Source organism: Gymnogyps californianus, chromosome 8 (assembly GCF_018139145.2).
Source record: "Gymnogyps californianus isolate 813 chromosome 8, ASM1813914v2, whole genome shotgun sequence".
NCBI classification, from domain to species: Eukaryota; Metazoa; Chordata; class Aves; order Accipitriformes; family Cathartidae; genus Gymnogyps; species Gymnogyps californianus.
Window position 1 is genome coordinate 30,861,213 of NC_059478.1, and position 20,395 is coordinate 30,881,607.

The 20,395-nt window shown below is 36.9% G+C and overlaps 1 protein-coding gene across 1 annotated transcript in view; it reads right to left on the reverse strand.

Moving 5' to 3' along the window:
• USP24 (ubiquitin specific peptidase 24) overlaps positions 1 to 20,395 on the reverse strand; it is a 66,809-nt gene that overhangs the window by 34,258 nt on the left and 12,156 nt on the right. The window contains exons 2-23 of the mRNA XM_050900582.1: positions 19,013 to 19,178; positions 17,961 to 18,028; positions 15,813 to 15,956; positions 15,185 to 15,307; positions 14,256 to 14,291; positions 13,602 to 13,667; positions 12,093 to 12,158; positions 11,202 to 11,276; positions 10,256 to 10,414; positions 8,824 to 8,938; positions 8,187 to 8,290; positions 6,888 to 6,995; positions 6,295 to 6,390; positions 6,000 to 6,194; positions 5,783 to 5,797; positions 4,073 to 4,180; positions 3,251 to 3,400; positions 2,348 to 2,479; positions 1,709 to 1,820; positions 1,381 to 1,457; positions 342 to 482; positions 140 to 193 (exon numbers count right to left, since the gene is read on the reverse strand). Coding sequence (XP_050756539.1) covers positions 140 to 193; positions 342 to 482; positions 1,381 to 1,457; positions 1,709 to 1,820; positions 2,348 to 2,479; positions 3,251 to 3,400; positions 4,073 to 4,180; positions 5,783 to 5,797; positions 6,000 to 6,194; positions 6,295 to 6,390; positions 6,888 to 6,995; positions 8,187 to 8,290; positions 8,824 to 8,938; positions 10,256 to 10,414; positions 11,202 to 11,276; positions 12,093 to 12,158; positions 13,602 to 13,667; positions 14,256 to 14,291; positions 15,185 to 15,307; positions 15,813 to 15,956; positions 17,961 to 18,028; positions 19,013 to 19,178 — 2,310 coding nt within the window. The remainder of the gene's footprint in view (positions 1 to 139; positions 194 to 341; positions 483 to 1,380; positions 1,458 to 1,708; positions 1,821 to 2,347; positions 2,480 to 3,250; positions 3,401 to 4,072; positions 4,181 to 5,782; positions 5,798 to 5,999; positions 6,195 to 6,294; positions 6,391 to 6,887; positions 6,996 to 8,186; positions 8,291 to 8,823; positions 8,939 to 10,255; positions 10,415 to 11,201; positions 11,277 to 12,092; positions 12,159 to 13,601; positions 13,668 to 14,255; positions 14,292 to 15,184; positions 15,308 to 15,812; positions 15,957 to 17,960; positions 18,029 to 19,012; positions 19,179 to 20,395) is intronic.

Below are 20,395 nucleotides of genomic sequence, written 5' to 3' on the forward strand. Positions count from 1 at the left end.
GAGGAGCTCAGAGGACAAGAAATATTTGTGGAAAGAAATTTTTTCTTTAAATAGAATTATCATAGTCAATTATTCTAATTCTAAGACACAAAACTGAAAAAGGATGTAGGTACAAGAACAATTAAAATTTGTCCTTTACCTCTAATCGTGTGTAGCAATCAGCAATGAATTTCTTGTGCAGTGATACTGAATCCTAAAGATAAAATGTACAAATGAATTAGAACCAAAATCATGGGAATCACTAATAAACTGACAGAACCCAACAAATTACACATTTTAACACGCAGAGTATCAAGGCTCTATGAATGTCAAAGCACTTTCACGTACAAATATATGCCTACCTTTTTCAATCTAGGAGTTAGATTAATATAGCTATAATTTATTATCAATTGAATAGCTTCATTGGCAATTTCTTCATCAGGTGACTCCATTGCAATCTTCCAAATGAAATCCATTCCTATTAATTCCAGTTTTTCTACACTCTGTACAAGAAAGAAAAACAGTAAAACATGACTGGATTTCTTACACAATAGTGAGTTGAACCACAGGAACAAAACAGTCTTCCATCTGCTGGAAAAGCATCTTTTGACTGAATCTTAAAAATTTTCTTTTCCGACACACTGCCAAGCTTTGGCACAGTGCAAAGTGAAATCAATAGCTGCAGATTTGTATATTTATACTAGAAAAAAATAATTTGTTTACAGGTGGATAAACAAGTTCCAAAGAACAGTCTCAGTCAAGCCAAGTGAAAAATTAAAAACTTCAAAAGCACAGAGAAATTTAATCGTGAATGGAATTTGTTTCACAAAGGTCAACATGGTAACTAACCACATAATAGATCATCACAAAACCTACTATAATATTTGGCAAAAAATTATGCATTTGAAGTTAGTTAACTCTCTGTGATTAAGATCTAAAATGCCTACGGAAAACTACTTAACATATAACCATTAATTTAACAAAAACATTGAAGGATCATAGAGTTAAAAATCATTGTAGGTTAGAATTTGAATACGATAAGCCTGAATCTCTTGTAAAGAAGAAAAATTTAAAAAAAAGAAAGGAATATTTCCCTGCTAGGGAGAAGCAAAAAATGCACACTAGAATTCATGATTATTAATAAAAGAGTAGTCCACTCATTCCTCCTGCAAAGTGTTAGAAGCTACATACCAGCTTCCAGCTACCAATTGCTGAATTCTAACCGTCGTAATTCTGGACTTTTACCTTCAGAATTTAACAATGTTAATGCTAGAAGGACGATCTGCATATTAATACAAACACGACCATGTCAAACAGATGCTAAAGAATCCTTGTCTCACCTCCTCCCATCCCCAAGATGCCACAGGTAGTATACAAGAACGAACTTGCCAGAACACTCACCAATTGAGTTCCTTGCCTTTTTAGTCGATGGTCACACAGGTTCACATTTTCAAAGAAAGTCTTAAATAAACTAAAACCTGAAAGTGAAAAAAGGTGCAAGCTTTTTATTCAGGTCAGGCTAAGTTTCTACGCTTTTTTGAAACATGAAGATACTACATACAGGAGATGACCTTTTCCCTCTACAACTATTAAAACTCAAAATGATAGAAAAGACAGCTTTATTATATTGATTGACAGAACTGTTTGGATATTTAATTTGAAGGCTTAGGAAGCAAATTTCTGGTACATATTTCAAAAATAAATCTGTTGACCAAAGCCATTTTCTTACCATTCATAGTAATTTCATATGACTCCAGTTTAAGAATTTTCTCTTTGAAGAGCTGTTGCTGTACATCACTCTCTAGATCATGCTGTCCTTTTGTAAACCACTCAAAGCACATCTGTGAATGAAAGGCAGATGTATTTTTACCCCATTGTCATTGCAAATATTTTCGTTTTGTACAGCATTGGCAAACTATGTCAGATACTACAGTAACTCATCTTACAGAAGTTTTATCTACAGCAAGAGGTTCAAAATCTAATCTCCTAGTAACCTCACATATTATACAGGCTGTATCGCAACATTAGGGTACTTCATCTTCATAGTCATCTTTCACCCACATAATGCTGAATGTCTCTCTCATGACTCCGCAAACTTGCACGTACCCCTTTTCAAACCAGCATCCATAAACCTGCAACTAATCTCCTGGCCAACATTCCTCCTTCAGTCAAATTTAATGTTAAAAGAGCATCCTAGTCATAAGTGAACATGTAACAGTGGCTCCGTTAGCTTACTCAAAGCATATAAATGCATTAATAGTTTGTTTGCTACTTATGTTTCACATGTCTCAACAAATACATGTGCTATTCATGATCCATTAAGATTCACTCTGCAACCACAGACACCAACTTTTCAAGTTTTTCTTACCTCTCGATCTAACTCACAAACATCCTGGCCAGTTACAAGGCATTCCCAGATCTCCCTGGCACGATTCCAGCCCAAATAAAGGGTGGCTTCTTGCAGAAAAAATGCCAAAAATTTTAGATGTGCCTCCAAATACTGCGAAAGAGGAAACAAAAACTCAAGCTTAAGACTTTTCTTTCTGAAACAAGAAGTCTGAGCATTCTTTTTATTTTTTGTAAACTTAGTTGTCAAATAACAGTACACTTTGCAAAGCCTGCAAAACAGAAGTTGTTTCTGCAGTGAGATTTATTTCTATTTTACACAATTTTTAACATTACTTCTTTTTGATTACCTTTTTAGAAAAGGAACATTCAAGTCGCCTTGGATTTGGTATTACTTTCCTGATATTGATATTATTTGACACTAGTTACTAAATCACAACTAGTGTGCAAAAAATAATTATCAAACCCTTAGCAACAAACTGTTACAAGCTATCTCTGTGTGTGGCTTCCAAGTCCTAACCAGCAAATCTGTTTAGGTTTCAAGAGCTTCATACCAAATTCAAAGGTACAGTCTCTACAAGGACAGTTGAACTGAAGCTGTTGGAGAAGCTGGAAGCTGCACAAGCTTGGAGACAGGAGGTCCTGGGCTGGAGAGATCTAGCTCTTGACCAGTTAAAGACTTTGCCAAGAAACTTGCAGATTATGTTTGCCCACCCTTGCTCTATAATATAACAACAATGCTACAACAAGCCCTAATACATGTCAGAACTATAAATAAAAACTAGTGTAATTATTCACCAGAGAGAACATAAATACCAGTGAATTCAAAAAATGAAACATCACCTAATCTTATGCAACTTGGCCAGCAATACACTACATCATGTTTTCAAAAACCTGAGGTAGTAAGAAATTCAGGGTTCAGTACCTCCCGGTAAGTGTATCGGCCATCCACTAATGTTGCTCCAACAAGCCCTCCTGGACCTGCCACAGATGCAGCCAAACGGTGGCACGATATTAAGCTTCCTGTCACCAACTTCACTATTTCAAAGTTTTTCTTTAAATCTTGAATAATGCTCTTGGCAAAAAAAAAAAAAAAAAAACCAACAAAAAACCACACAAACAAACAAACATTGAGAAAAGAGGTTTTTAAGATAATACATAAACAGGCACGTGCACGCAGCAGTCTGCTCTTCTACAGACACGTGTCTCTTATCGGAAGGAGTAGTATTCCCCCCTCACCAGAGTCAGCTGTATTCCTTCCAAGCATCCAAAGCGCCCTGACATTAGAGTTTTCAGCATGTGCTGAAATACACGTGCTGCAGATTGCAAACAAAGTCCCACACCTCCACTCAGCCACTGTATAACGCATGTGACTTGCTGGTATTTTAGTCTGTTTCCAAGAGTCAATGTCAATTGAATTACAAAGCAGTTGGTCTAAACATTAGCCATTGTTCATTTCTTAACAGACATGCCATTCTACAAAAAGCTGAGAATAAAATAAATTAGTCCTGACACAGCAAACAGATTTATACATATATATACATGTGCACACAAATGGACGGCACACAACACAGCATCTCTACTTGAACAGTTTGTTCATGCTACATCACTAAACTGTACTTGTCAAAGTGTTTTTTAGTTTGGTTTTTTTTTCCTCACTTCTAAATTCAAACTTCCATGTTCTACAGAAGCAGAGCCACACAGACATAACAAGGGCTTCAAAAATCATCTCAGCATATATTCTTACCTTGTCTTGTTTTTGGTAAGTTTGCTTAATAAATGAACGTGTGATTTCATGGAGCTGACGTAATGCTGGGACCACCCACACAAATTGAGGATTATTGTGCTGGGACGACTAGTAGTAGGAAAGATAAAAACAATTACGCATGAGTACATGCTCAACAACAGATTAACTTTCCTCTTAAGACTCCTAGAAGCCTAACAATTTCTATTAATGCTGCTGTTCCAGAACAACAGCTACTAGCTCTGAAGGCTTCAGTTACTTGTTCCTGGTCCCTTTCCAAACACACTCAAGGTGCCCTTCTTCACTTTCTACAAGAAGTCCTTTGACACCCACATATGCCATTTTGCTATCCTTATCATTAAGCCCAAAGTACCACCTCCTTTCTAGAGAACATGCAAATTAAGTAGACAAAAAGAACTCAGTTGCACCAGGGAGAGATGACAACCACCACCTTCCTCAATTATGGGAGATGAAGCAGGCCTGTTAGGGCATAAAAGGGCAAATCCAGTCAAATGATGTTACTTATTGCTGAAGCAAGAATAATAGAAGAAAAACTAATCAGCAGTATTTCAGGTTCAAGAGACAAGAAGAAATTTCTGATTGGTGCTGCAAGGAGCCCTCTGATAGGAAGCAAAGGATACTTAAGCTGCATTTTGAAAGAGATCCTACAAAGAATAACCCTCCTACCTCATTGTTAGAACTGCTCATCACTTTTCTGGAAGGCTTCATTTTCTGTAAAGTTTGACCACACAAACCAGTACTGAGGTTGCTTGTTCAGAGAAGTGATGTCTGCTTTAAATACTGACAACAACCAATACCGCCTACACACTTAGAGAGATTAAAGTAACCTGCCCATAACAGAGAGCTCTCTACTGAAGACTCCCTCATGTATTTGAGAATGCTGCCTTAGTATTACATTCCCTCCCAGTTTATGTCTTCTTTTCCCCTAATGAAGGGAAATAAAATGATGTATTTTTAGAAGTCTACTGTATGGTTACCCCAATCCCCTCCAGCCTACAATTACAGCTTTCCGTTAGTGTTTCCCACTGCAGCACTTCTGTAAAGGCCCTTGCCAGAATGTAATTAAAAAGAATGCAAGAATAGGAAAGCACAACAGAAGATCCAAAAGAAAAAACCTTGTTTTACAGACATTGAGAACCCAAAGTTTGAAATCTGTATTCATAAACACACACACAAAAAAGTGTGATCAATATCAAGAAGCAACATACTATGCCTCCTCAACAACTAAAATCCTCTACAGATGCTGCAACACAGACAAAACCTAATTTATCATGAAAGAAATGAATGAAAAGAGTACAAGCCTTTTTCTTTATTTACAGCATACTTCAGACTGGGGGGGCGGGGGGGAAGACAGCAGCATTCCTGCAGACCTCAAGAAAAACTGCCTGCTATGTGAACAGTGCAGGATAGAATATATGCAGTCTTTTAAGCCATGCACATCTCTGCTGCTGCCAGGAAACATCTTAGCACAGGCAGCTGCGGGAATGGCTTCTTTATGTTAGATGAAAAGCGTTTAAGTATTTTATTAAAATACAAAACAACTATGATTTAAATATTGATTTGCATTTTGAGACTTAATGGTCATGCCAGAACACATGCTTAACTCAAAGAAACCTAATCTAGGCTTTCACATGAAAGGGACAGTTAAAATACTGACATACCTTTATAGTGGTTCCATTTGCAAATTCTAACCTTGGGCCCATCCTGGTAGTTTCCAATAAACTGATCACTCCTTGTGCTGAAAATTTGTTTAAAACAAAGGCAAGAGACTTACTATGAGTCTCGTGGTCAACAAAGTGGCTCACACAAAGCCTACCCCTCTCGTGGACTCCTCAAGGTAAGAACTTACAGATGGGACACGCAATTTGTGCATCTTGAAAGAAATGGCAACATCAATGCTAGACAACATTTCATTTTGGAAAAGATAAAATAATAAACCAACCCTCTTAATATCCTCTATGCATTTGATGATGTAGCTTCTTTTGATTGCCTCTTTCACTGCATAGGCATCACTGAGGATTGTCAGATGTTCCTCCAAGGCCTGCTGAATAAGACTACATGGTAATGTTGGAAGATGAGCCAGCTCCCAAAGTACCTCCAGAACCTAGAGGAAGAAGTGCAAGATAGTCAGGACCTAGGAAGTACAGAGACTAGCAACCCTATGTTTAATAAAGAAAAAAAACAAACAAAAAACATTCACATGCCTTTCCAGTGGTTGTCTCCACCCGCGCTTCTCGACCAATGCGCCCTATCAGGCTCAACAGCTTCTGCCGCACTCTATCACTCTCTGTCTCCCAGCTCTGTATAGCAAAGAAATAACATTCACTATTAAAGCAGCAAGCACTGTCAATCTGTTAAGTCTCAAGTGTATGCAAAAATATAATTTACAATCGTTTTACTGCAGGAAAATAAAAATACAAACAAGTATGTTTCCACCATGCATATTTTCTTATTTTTGTTACTGGGAGTTACAGTACTAATTTGCCCAACTCTTTTTCGAATATAAACTGTAAGAGATTAAATATAATAATAAAATCTCACTTTAAGTACCTTAGCACTGTCTATATAATGTACTTAAAATCTAAGTCAATTAGCAACACAGTAGCAGATCAAGCTTTTGGGTTAACAAAAAAAAAAATCAGTATTAAAAGTGTTATTTTTATAGCCAATTTTGTATTTGTATATTTATATAGAAAATATAAACGTATTCAAGGCATTTGCCTTTTGGTAGGCTGGATGCACGAGTATGGCTCATCAATTCTCTTCCTAAGGAATGTAAATTCATGTGAAAACTTACCTTTTGGATTAGAACAAATAAATGATTGAGCTGATCAGAGCTAAACTTCACAGCAGCTGCAGCAATAATGGTATGTATGTTTTCAATCACAGTGGAGGATTGTCCCGACTGAAAAGAGGAAGGAAAACACAAGAAGGTAGGTCTTTATCCCAAATGAGATAATCTTCATGTAAGCATTATCCTACTGTTCATACTAATGAGAAAGAATAACAGCTTTTGACATGTTAGAAACACAAGGTAAGAATAACTGTCTCTGCTCCTCATTTCACTGGCAGAGAGGTCTTTGGAAGTAATTCTAAAGCAAAAAAGAACAAGTTAGTCTGCCATTATTACAGCAGCGTCAAGATGCTGCAGTGGCACATACCGCTGTAAGGTGTGGTGCCAGCAATATAAACATCACCATTTTTATTTCTTGGTTATGTTCATGTGTGGGGTGCTCTGTCTCTGACACTCTTTAAGGCTTTACGCAAAAGTGAGCAACACAAAATCTCCTCCCACACTGATGGGAGCACCATGGTAACAACAGCCAGAAGGGGGGAGGAAGTACTGCACTTTATTAAAGAATGAAAGTGAGCGAGCTAGAATCATACTTCAGCTCTACTAAGCATGCAAGACTTGCTACCATGCCCGCACATACTGTGGATCTGACAGCGTCCAATGAGTTTAGTCTAAAACTTCAACATTTGGACAGAGAAGAAAAGAATTTCCTGCAGCGGAAGATTACGTTTCTGGTCAGAATTTCCACATGTCATTTGCATCAAGCAGTCAAACCACCTTTTCTACACAGCAATAAGTTGAATATACATAAAGTGAATGTGAAAAGATGACTTGTCAGTCAATTATATGTATGTACAGGAAGTTAAACGGGAATTCATACAGTTTGAGCCCACTCTTTTTAAAGTCACACTGTGAGCTGCATTCAAATGTATACCTCCAGCCATGAAAATTAACATCCTTAGGCATGGTCTTTGGTCCAGACGAACACTCTATCACCTATTTCAGGCTGACAACCTCTTATTTCAAGTCAAATATTTTTGCAGCCCCTTAACACTTGTTGCAAAGAACGGAACTTCATCATAAGATTTAACAGCTGTGTCACAAGAAATTGCCAGAACACTTGATTTTAAATGGTAAAGGAAGAAGTAGAAGAAAGCCTTTGCATTAATTATACTGTTAAAATCTCAACACCTCCACTTTGCAATAAAGACATGCATATATTATAAACAAAAAAATCCCACCATTAGAATCTTTGCTTTTGTAAGACAGTCTCAAAGCACCTGCCTAGTCTTGGTTGCTTACCTGAATTCTCCAAATTTTAGTGAGCTCATCTAAAGATAATTTACTGCCCAGCAGTTCAATAATTCCCTTTATACGATCACAGTATTGCGCTTGATCTATATTACCTATGAAACAAAGAAAGGCAACCAAATTAATACATTTAAAACAGTATTAGATACATTAAATGTATAAGAATAAACGTGCTTTTAAAAGGGAGAAGAACAAAGCTATCTTCATTTGAACATTCTTTCTTCACTGTTACAGACAAATCTATCAGCCCCCCAAAAAAAGAACAGGGCTCTTTCCATTTTTATTTTGTTTTACTTCATACATCGGATAGCAGTTCACATCTATAGGATATTACTACTTGGAAAAAAAACCCCTCTTTTCTCTCTTTTCTAGAGGCTAACGATATACAAAGATAAACTGAGAGTAAAAACCCCAGGTACAGCAGAAGACATCTGCACAGATGTCAAATAGAGGACTAAATGATAGTAGCAGAATTTGCAGGGTTTTCCTTACTCTATTTTGAAGACAACAAAAACCTTGAACTCCCTTGTTAATAGTGTTCCATTAAAATGTATTGAAAGGGACAGATGAAATTTTTAAATTTAAGACATTCAAAGCACATGCCAAAAGTCTTTGTGAAAGTGCTTACCTTCTAGAGCAATTGACAGGACAGAATTTTCTACTAGCCAATTTAGTAATCGGTCTGTATCTATTGCATTCTTCACCGACTTGGATACAGTGCTGTCTTCTATTAATTTTGTCACCTAGAAATTGCAAAGTGTGAGATTCTAACAATGATTCCCACATGCATTATATATGCACACAATGAAATCTATTCAAAAGGCCTACTATGAAGCTTAAGTGTGAATCCTGAAATATTTTGAGCACAGGTGGTGTCTGGGTTTTTTTTGTTTGTTTGGTTTTGGGGTTTTTTTGGGTTTATGTTTTGTTTTTTGTTTGTTTGGTTTTGGTTTTTAATAAGCTGTTTAAATGCAAATTCCTAACCAGAAACACCTCCTTGTCATCAGCCTCTGATGCAGTAGATTCTTATTCTCAGTCTGACACAGAAAAGCTGGCCTGTGCTGCCAGGTATATTTCTACAGATATACCAGAAGTAGGTTATCTCAGGCTTCTGCTTGTTACACTCAAATCAATGTCCTATTTTTATCCAATACAGAACCGATACAGGCTCCTCACTCTAGGGAGGAAGAGTACATTTCTGCTAAAGCCTTCAAAAGCTGCACTTTTATAACTTCACCAAGGATACACAGCATTTGTGATTAAGAATCAAACAGCAATGAGGTTTAACATCTCAATTTTCCCATAAATGAAGAAGCAAAAAGCACAAAAGAAGGACTCTATGCAGTGTCTGCATACTAAAAAAATGCATTTTTTGGGACACTTGAATTGTACAAGTTCTGGAAGGAAGAGATGAATGAACAACTCCATACTTAAACCACAACTCTCATCGAAAATAAACTGTTTTCTTCTACTTAGTTATAAGATTCTAGCACAGAGCCCTGGTCCATAAACTCCAGCTCCTAGGTGCTACTACAGTGTCCATGTACAACCATAATAAAAAAAAAAAAAAAAAATACAATTACATAGTGTAATGACCTGATATAACCGGACTGAGACACCAATCTAGGATTAAGTCCCGTTTGGGTTTTTTTTTTTCCCCTTTTCTCTCAATGAGAGGAGGAGAGAAAAGGAATATCCCATAGGATGCTCTGATTATCAGGGTTATCTCAGAGTGAATATTCAACGAATAGCATAGACCATTGCTTATAAATCAATCTGAAATTGCAGTTCTTAGAAAAGGTTCAAACTATGTCTAGTTGTTTTCTAATTGGGAGGCCACAGTCCTTGCAGTGGCTACTAATATTACAAAGAACTCCTGTCATATTAACTTGTTTTGATATTTATTACAAACTGAGCTTTTGCTAAGGCAACATAATTTGTCAGGAAATATTGTGCCATCTCTTTTTTTAACGTTGTGGTTTCAATGGCTTATTAACAATCCATCCCACCTACACACACACGGACATGTGCACACACACACACAAAAAACCCAAACCTACTTCTTTGAGAGAATTCATTTTTGCACTGAAGTGAGGAGATTTTAACATGCGCAACAGAATGTCCAGCCGTAAGTCATCTACCGCAGTTACCAAATCAGGTTGGAAGCGCATACACAGCAGTTTGATACCAGACAAGAGCTCAGGGATACTGACTAGTCTCTGTTTAAAACAAAACAAAAAAACCACACACAAAAAAAGGACAAATAGAAGCATTGCTATTTTTGCTATTCTGTTTCAGACTTCAATGATTCACAAAGAGTAGGTTTCGTGACCCAATACAGACTGTTTAATCTATGAAATGCAGTACCATGTACATCTGAAAGTATTACCTGTACGCTAGAAATTTTAAGACAACAAAACCTGTGGTTAAAGTGGACTCTCTTGCTACAGATTTGGTACACTAAATTCCTCCTCTGTAGTTACACAACCTATGCATACTTTCCAGTTTACAATTAACAATTTAAGTCTAAGTAAAAAGTGAACACTCAAAAATTTAATAGAACTGAATGCCAAATTCAGGGTAATACAAGAAGTAGTCACAAGTTACACGGACATTTTATCAACAATTACCAAATTCTCAAAAGCAAACAGCTAATGCAACAGTCATATGCACACAAGTTATAAGTATTTAACAGACTGCAATATAGTAAGCATCTTCAAGTCAGTCGAAGTGAGCATTCAGCACGCTGCAGAAGGGGACCAACAAAAACATACTTGATAGCAACAGCAGCAAAATATTTTGAAAAGGGTCATAACATCAGATATCTACTGAAAAGGGTATTGAATGGAATTGGGTAAACGTATTTTGTTCTATGTCATTCAGTCAGAATTCAGAACAGGTTGTATTTTTGCCAGTGAAAATAAAGCTATTGTTCTAGTCTACATTGCCAGCATTTCCAAGACACACAGTAACTTCTTCCTAAATATTTAATATATAAAACATTACCTTGTCTTTCAAGTCCTTCTCTTCTACATTCTGTACATATTTAATCATTTTATGAATAACTGGATCCAGCATGGGCTAAAGAACGTGAGAAAAGGCATGACAATCATTTTATGTTTCCTGAAATCAGTTGCATTACTCAGAAGATCTGGCTGCAGCAAAATGAAATACTTAGCTGAAAGCTCACAATTATCTTAGACATAAAGCAACACCTACAAGACACGTAAAACTATCCTGCTAGGTATGTCCAGAAAAAGCAGCAATTAGAGTAAGCAGCCATTTCAGACCACCGTAATACAGATTTGCAAAAAAAGACAGACAGACAGATCGACCTTTCAAAATGCATCAGTTATTAGATGCATGTGCCTCTCTGACTCCCAGTGGCTTCTAAACTACCTCCTCTTCAAATAAAGACTTTCACTCACTTATTAAATTGACAGTTTTTATTAGTGAGTGCAGGTGTGAAGCCTGGAGTACATTTGCATGTACAAATACATCATGGTGATTTTTTTTTTCCTGTACCACAATTTTTCCAGTGTAAACTCTCATATCTATGTGCTTGATCTCAGCCAGAAAGTTAAACTAAACCCAAAATCCATCCATCAGGCTAGATTCTTTTCCCACATGCTTTACACTGATGAAGCTTACTAATGGCAGTGGCAAAGCTTCTCACTGTTGCGGATGTAGATAGGTGACTACAGATCACTGTGCTTAGGAAATGAATCGGAATATTGCCCGAGCCCTCTATGCATCACCCTCAGGATGCTCAAAACGGTTCTTGTACTTTATGCAATGTGAGTTTTGAAGGCTTTTCAAATTAGTCACCAGTTTCAAACCAACACAGTTGTAAACTAATTTTCAGTCCTCCGATAACTCATAACAAAGGCATTTTACCTGTACTACAGAAGAGTTAAGATATTCTGCACAAACTCCAAATGGTTGAACTAATGCAGAGATTGCCTGAAAGAAATACAGCAAGGATTTAGGTGCGCATGTAAGAGATCTTTTCAGAGCTAGTGATCTATACCTTAAAAGGCACATGAAGGTGAATAAGTATTATCTCATACAATAATTTCCAGTCATCTGCTACAAATTGATTTTGGTGTGCAAGTTCTTTACAACAACACATGGTTCAGGAAAGAGATTTACTCTATGGCATACAGTATGTGTTATGTATTTGTGCCTGAAATAAAAAATGCCTTCCCAGTTTTCACTAATCTTGGTCCTCTCATCATTCTTTTCGGTCTTCTCTGATCCCGTTTCAGTCACAGAAGTAAACAGATGGAAAGGGACACATCACATTTTGGTTGCTCTCTACAGCAATGGGAAGTGTGAACGCAAGACTTAAGGTTAAAGCCATACGGCAAATTTCTTTCCCAAAGCATTAAGTGGGAGAAAGCTTTTGTAAATGTGTCATATACACGTCAAGATCTCTTCAATGTATGCTTTTCAAGTGATGTCTATCATCGAGGAATTAAATGTATAATGGCATTTGTTTGCCAATAAATAATATCAAAATTGGTTTCTTCTCACACTGGATCAAGAATTGTGAAATTGAGTGTGCACCACTGCAATCAAAAGCCTAAATTAAGTGACACTGACCCAGACTTCCTTCCTAAGCAAGCAGTTATTAATCATTAAACAAAGTCAAAGTTTCTATTGCAGGATCAGGATTTAAATCTAGTTTTCTTCTTCTTCTGTCATGCTCACATATGAACCTATCTCTTTATAAAGCAGCAAATATCAACATCCCAAGAAAAGAAGTTGAATTCTCTCCAAATGGCATTTCACTGAAAGCAGACTGATTTTATACTGGGGGACAAGATTCTAAATGACATTGTTTTCCCTTAGCCTCCTTGTTCTTCAAAGCTTGAAAGATTCTGAAGTCTCCTGAATATCTGTTAGGAAGGTAAAACTAAACAAGTTGGGCTTTGTCACCAAAAATAGTTTAGCACTTTTGAACCAGTCAGTTTTTAGACACAGCTCTTGAAAAGTTGCTTAGGATTAGACAGTGTCTGTCTTCCTAAGGATTTTTTTTCCTTAAACAATGATTTCTATAATAAATGACAGAAGTCAATTCACTTGTAGCTAAATGCAGCTACAGCTGAAATAAACAGAAAACCAGGGACATACTGGTGAATATACACTGAAACTAGATTGATTGATGTCTAACTGGAAGCCAGAAAGGTACACTAACCCTTCCTCTTTTCTGTGATGTCTCAAAAGCTCTTCTTATGCACAACCTCATTTGACCTCCAGTCTGACAGCACTTCTCCAGGGCTCTGTGGGAGTGTTGCTCTGGTACTAAAGCAAAGGTAAGAGCACTGCCAAAAGGGACACTACTGGTTCTACATGAAGTGTGTAATGGAAAGGCAGAAGTCTCATGACAGAAGATGAACTTACCCCAAGTTCAATATCTTCTGAATTGAGTTTGGACTGAATTGCTGAAAATCCACCCAACTCTGCAAACTGAAATAAAATAATCTGTATTATGTTAGTGAACTACAGTATTTTATCTTTTAAATAAGCTACTATAGAAAATACTCCATTGACAGTTCCTGGGATGCCAACAAGTATCCTTTACCGTGGAACATCACATTCAACATAAGCTTTATGTTTTCATGGGAATTCAGGGGCACACTGGGGAATGCAACGCAATTATACCTGGTACCAGTTTAAATATCAAGCTAGAAACTCTGTCTTGGGTAAAAATGAATATAGGGAAGAAAGTTAGACCACATATAGCAACAGCTGACTGGCCTGGCACGTTTGACTGGGAAACAGCACTAAGCCTAAGCTGAGGTCTCAACTTCCTCCAGTCATAGCTATCATGTCAGGGTAAAGGTGCTCAAGGGAGAAGGCAGCAACTCAACAAGATGTATTTAGCAAGGCCCCTTCCCTATATGTAGGCATGATTAAAATCTTAAAATATTTTTTTTGTGGTTGTCAGAAAAGTGAAGAGTGGAAAAACGAGTGGGGGGGGGAGAAGAAATTATCTCTGAAGATCAATGAATTCAAGGGACAAATAACAATTCTGCTTGGTTTACATTTACCTACCCTGTTTACCAGATCCACCAGCCACCCATGAGGTTCCTTGAACAATTAAAACATTAACAAATTAGTAGCTGCAACATCAATGCTAAACATTTGTCTTCTGAAACAGAGATTTGGACAGACACATTCAGCCCATTAACCCACACCTCAAACGCATGCACTATTATTTCAAAGAAAACAGCACTGTGTTTGTAACAGCTCCTTTACTAAGCGTGTAGCTGGAGCTCTGGTTGGTTCTCATTAGCATCATCCTTTTTTGGACTCCGCTTGACATCACTGACCATGTGCTGTGGCAACAATACGCACTGTGGCTGCTGACTCACAAGCAACTATATAGCACATTAGCAGTGCGGAACATTACTAAAGAACCTTTCCCAAAGCAGCAGGTGTAGAATTTTCTTTCTACGGCCACAAACTTGTTTCCTGAAGGAGAGATCAACTCCACTGATGCTTTTTTAGACCCCACTGATGCTTTTTTAGACCCACCCATCTGGAATAACTGCAACAAGACGTGCAAACCTCAAAAACTGTCTCCTTGCCAGTGTGTCTGACTTGAAGATATCCTGTCCCTGGCTGTCAGAAAAGCATGAATTCTCTCCTAGAACTGTACACTGAGTTATCCTGGTCATTTCACACTCAACAGCCAAAGAGATGTCAGTCCTTAGCCATAACAGATTTACCCATCTGATTGTTGGGCTACTTTAGACATGAAAGTACACCAATTTCTAAATCCAGCCTCTAACAGAGAACTGGGACGATTTGAGAGGACAAATTCATTTCTACAGACCAACACATACTGAACATCTATTTGCTGTAATTCTTGGTGACACATTTAAGCTTTCTTGTGTTATAAATACCTACTAATCAAACAATCTTTTCTGAAACAAACACATCTACCCTAAAAATAGGTTTTAGGGCATGGTCACGCTCACCTTCTGAAAAGTGGATATGGGCGAGACAGCATGCATATTCCCCTCCCCGAAGACTTCTGCCCAGTTTCTCTGGCATACCTTCATTCGATTCTTGAAATGATATTCATTGTCGGGGTTAAACGCCTTGAAAGAAAAGCCCATGGCAATGAACAGCATGGCTTATGCCAGTCTCAAAACTTGACAATATTTGACTTTTTCAGCTGAGCATTCTCCTGGTTAACAGTTAAAGATCTAGCAAAAAATAAAGTTTAACAGAAGACCCCTGCTCCTGCCTCTCAGTTCTCACTGTATAAAGCATTCTGAAGCTTCCATTCTGTATAGACAATATCCAATACCCATGTAAGCCAGATATCTGTGAAAGGGGGAGATGAACTCAAAGTACCAGTTCTAAAAAATAAACAGTGAAGTGACAGCAGATGTGATTTTTTTTTTTTTGAGAGTGCTAGTTTTCAGAAGTTTTGAACAGCGCTTACCCCTTTATGAATTGCATACTGGATGTTAAAAATCTGCAGCAAGCAATGGCTGCAGATTGTAAGACAATACACTACAACTTAAACAGTTAGAAAAAGCATCAGCAGCATAAATATGAAATGCCAAATACTAGAAACTGCATCAGAGAGTCAAATACCATTGTAAGTACACCGAGCAGGCCCACAGGAATAGGATCTTGTTTTACTCTTTCTGCAACCAGGTCCACTAGCAGCATAAGCATGTTGTATATTCCTTCATGGATTTCAGTTCCCCATTTGTGAACAGCACTGGATGTCAACAGCTAAAAAAAAAGAAGTAATTTTTTGAAGTTTGAGCACAATCACAAAACAGGAGAAATTTATCAACCCCCGAGACTGTTTTCAGAGCAAATGTTTCCTTAGAGTGTACTAATCACTGTGTGGTGTGTTTTTCAGATGTTCTTCCTGCACTAATGGCTTAAGAGTTAATTAGATTTGTAATTTCATTCAAGAACACCTTAAATGACAGTTTATGACAGAAAACAAAATGTGTCAAAGCAAACTGTTTTCCATTTCCACGCACTGGTAAAGACCGTAACCTTTGCAAAGAACAACTAATATGAAACTAATTTGTTTGCAGATTGAACACACAACTATTAAATCTTCAAGTAGGCGTGCCACAAAGCTGCACTGATTCAGCTGTAATAACCATTTACCAATTCACACTTTTTGAGCAGTTTCTATTGGAAAACAAAAGAACATGTACCATGGAGAGGTATTTAATGCTGCTCTCCCACCTACTAAAACATGTTCTTTAAATCCGATCTAATGTGGTTGTTTATAAAGGACATTAAGCTTCCATCTGCAAACTTCATTTAATTTCTCCTAGCTGTGTCTGAACATAAGCAGTTAAAAAGCTTAATACTTTAAATACAATCACTTTTTGTACCATTAATAGAGTTTCTTGCAAATATTTCAGCAAATTGTAATTCAGCACATTCTGAACTTGGATTTCTACAGATTATCCTTCTGGAGGAGCAATCTATACTGTTTATTTAATATGCAAAAAACCCCAAGTGATTTAAAAGCATCACATGTAAGGTTATTACTCTAATAGCCAAATGGAAAAAGAATTTTTCCCTTAAATTTCTATCTTCCTGAAATATACTTATATTCTCAGTATTTTAAGATTAGGACTGAGTAACTTTTTAAAAGGTGTATATATGTTTTTATACATACGGTCTAAAAACTGGGCAAGAAATTTAGGCAGTATCCAAAATGGATAGAACAGTGGGAAGTAAATTGGTTTGGGGAGCTTTGCAGAAAAAATTCACTACAACCCAGAGAAGAACAGCCAGAGAGGCACATTAGGCATTAAGCACTGAGGGGAAAGACAAATTCTAAACAGATCATGAAAAGAGGTAAGAATTTAGCAACCCTCCAAAGAAGGGGCAGAAAGAATAAAGAAAATCTGATTCTGAACTTGCCACTAATGGCTGTATCCAAAGGTCTTTAAACCTGTCTTTAGGCTCCACTAATTACTATAGAGCTCTTCACTTAAGGAAAAAAGAAGCGCGGAAAGGAAAGGAAAAAAAGGAAAGGAAAAAAAAGGAAAAAAAAAAAAAAGGAAAGGAAAAAAAAAAAAGGAAAGGAAAAAAAGGAAAGGAAAAAAAGGAAAGGAAAAAAAAGGAAAGGAAAAAAAAGGAAAGGAAAAAAAAAAGGAAAGGAAAAAAAAGGAAAGGAAAAAAAAGGAAAGGAAAAAAAGGAAAGGAAAAAAAAAGGAAAGGAAAAAAAGGAAAGGAAAAAAAAAAAAAAAAAAAAAAAAGGAAAGGAAAAAAAGGAAAGGAAAAAAAAGGAAAGGAAAAAAAGGAAAGGAAAAAAAAGGAAAGGAAAAAAAGGAAAGGAAAAAAAAGGAAAGGAAAAAAAGGAAAGGAAAAAAAAAAAAAAAAAAAGGAAAGGAAAAAAAAAGGAAAAAAAAAAAGGAAAGGAAAAAAAAAAAAAGGAAAAAAAAAAGGAAAGGAAAAAAAGGAAAGGAAAAAAAAGGAAAGGAAAAAAAGGAAAGGAAAAAAAGGAAAGGAAAAAAAGGAAAGGAAAGAAAAAAAGAGCAAGGTACGTGCCAGAATTGGCCAGAGTTGCAGAACTGGGACTTTGTATGATTTTAATTTAAGTCTATGTATGATTTTAATCTAGGAAAATAATCTGAGTATGATTTTAATCTAAGAACACACTCACTAGTTACCACAGTTTCTGAAGCCTGGATGACAAGACACTATTTCTGCCATGAACACCACAAAGAAACATTGAATTGGTCTACTGTACCTACTTACCTTTTTAAATGCTTCAGGCATGCATCTGTCCATAAAGCGCTTGCAATTCTCATCAGAATCAGAAAGACCTTTACAAAAAGGAGAGTGCTTTTTTAAAGTATTTTTTTTTTTTAAATTTTTTTAAGATTACATCAGGGACCTCGTTGCAAGTTTTTGGGAACATCAACCAAATCCAGCAGTAATAAATGTGCTACTGTTCATTCATAACTAGCATGCTTTTTCAGCCACAAAAAAGTGAGAGTCAAGAGAACTTGCTTTTTAGAAATAAGAAGTTTCCCAACGTTCCACCTTTTACAACTTCTTCAAGCATTATTAGCACCATAAGTATTTCTCCCTTCAAAGTTTACAATTCATACTAACTTCAGATCACTGCTGATGCTTCACAGCCTCCACCCAAAACCAAATTCACGTACAGCCTTTTAACACAGGTTAGAAACAAAGAAGCAAACCAGAACCACCGAACAACTTCCATTCTTCCAACAGATTATAACATCCCTTTAGTCTGCCATCAGGCATGATGGAAAAACTGTCTTGCACTCTCATTATATACCAGTTGTTGGGCATGATGCCTCCATAACACTCTTAACCCCAGCCAAAGTACTGAATACAGAGAAGTCAAATTCAGGTCTAATGCAGTATAAGCATTTCACTAGGGAAAAACAACCAGTTATACAAGCGTGGTACAGCATGGATTTAGATGACAGCTTGTTTTTACGAACGGAAAATAACCAGCACAATGAAAAAAAGAGTCAGTAATTCAGCTTTGAAAAAACAGTAATTCCTACAATCATTAGAACATAAAGAAACATGTGCCCCACTTTTTAAAAAAGCTTAAGTAAACAAATTACTTTAGAGAAAAAAAAGAGACCGACATTCTTTTTATAGCATTGGGTAGAATAGTTCACTGTTAACCACTTTCACAGAGATGTGATCATTCTGCAGGGTGCTAAGTAAACAACTGCAAGATTAACACAAAAGACATAACTGCCCACCATACTGTCTATGAAATCCTTTGAACAGATAATCTTCATATGTGTAGAAAGAGAACTTACCTAGTCTTGCTAGGTAGGTGGATGCAATTAGGCACTTGCCTAGAGACTCCTCCCGCTTATAGGGTATGGACCAGTGATCTGTTAAAACTCTGCTCTCCAGTTCATACAAGTTCGTTGTTGGAAACTCAATACCTTCACCAGAGCAATTCCCATTTTCATCATTTTTCTGTGAATAAAAAGGAAGTTCAAGTGAAACACTTTTTATCTCTCTCTCTCCTAGACACTTTAAAGGATTTAGTAGCTTCAGAAAAAGCGGCTGTGCTTGTAACAAGCATGTCAAATTCTCAACAACCCTGAGGCTGCTTGTGTTTTTCAAAGTAGAACTTAGTATTTCAATTTGAATTGAAGGGATTACATACCTTTATGTATTTCCTGTAGGTGATGATTACTATGTTTACATAACTAATTGCTAACTAATTGCCTATTTAAGTGGCAAATCTTGTTCCTTAGCATATCAGATTGTAGAACCAAGTGATAAGTACTTCCAGTCCCTGTGAGACTCTAGAGTACAAACCTTGATCTTCATAGATCTGCATATTAATCCTCTGTTCAACAAATGCTGTAGAATATGGAACAGTTTATTCTAAGGGAGGCCAATTTCATCACCCTCTCATCCCATCACATTAAGAAACACAAGACACTAACCCGGTACATCAGGTTGGTGGTTTTTTTTTTTTTACTAGCTAATTATCTAAAGAAAAATCTAGATCTCAAACATAGTTGTCCAACAAGGAAACTACAATTGTCCTTTTGAAGTCAAAATGAATTACTGGAAAATGTTCTGGAAGGCAAACAGGGAAAAAGCAAGCAGATGTCTGCAGCTAAGCTTTACAGGTTTCCTTGCTAGTGTCACTAAACAGCAGCTATTTCTGTGTACAGGCAGAATACAGAATTAGCCCCATGTTCTTTGCTAAGTGCCATATGAGGTAACTGCCTCAGTAGCGCCAAATGAAAGAGTAGACAAGTTATCCATTTATTTTCTTTTGTTTATTTTTTAACCTCACATAGATGCTAGCTACCCAATGTGTCAAAGAGTTCACATCGACTAACTTTCCCTGCCTTCACAAGAGCAGACAACTCAAGCAGGAGGAAGGACACAATGTCTGGATCAGACCTGGCAGCAACCAGGAGCAACTGTCAGAGCCAGAGGAAAACACAAGTGCAGTGATGGTAACAAGATCCCCCTGAGAGAGAAGCCAGGGACATGTAGGGAAGAAGGACAAGCAGGAAACATGTTCAAGAGTAAAAAAAAAAGACAGTGTCAGGAAAGTGAACGGAACAAATAGAAAGGAATAAACCAAAAGAAAGACTGAACTCAGGAGGACATGGTATACAAAGAATTAAATCAATGGATGCAGAGAAGTATGCTTCTGGCTCTCTCAC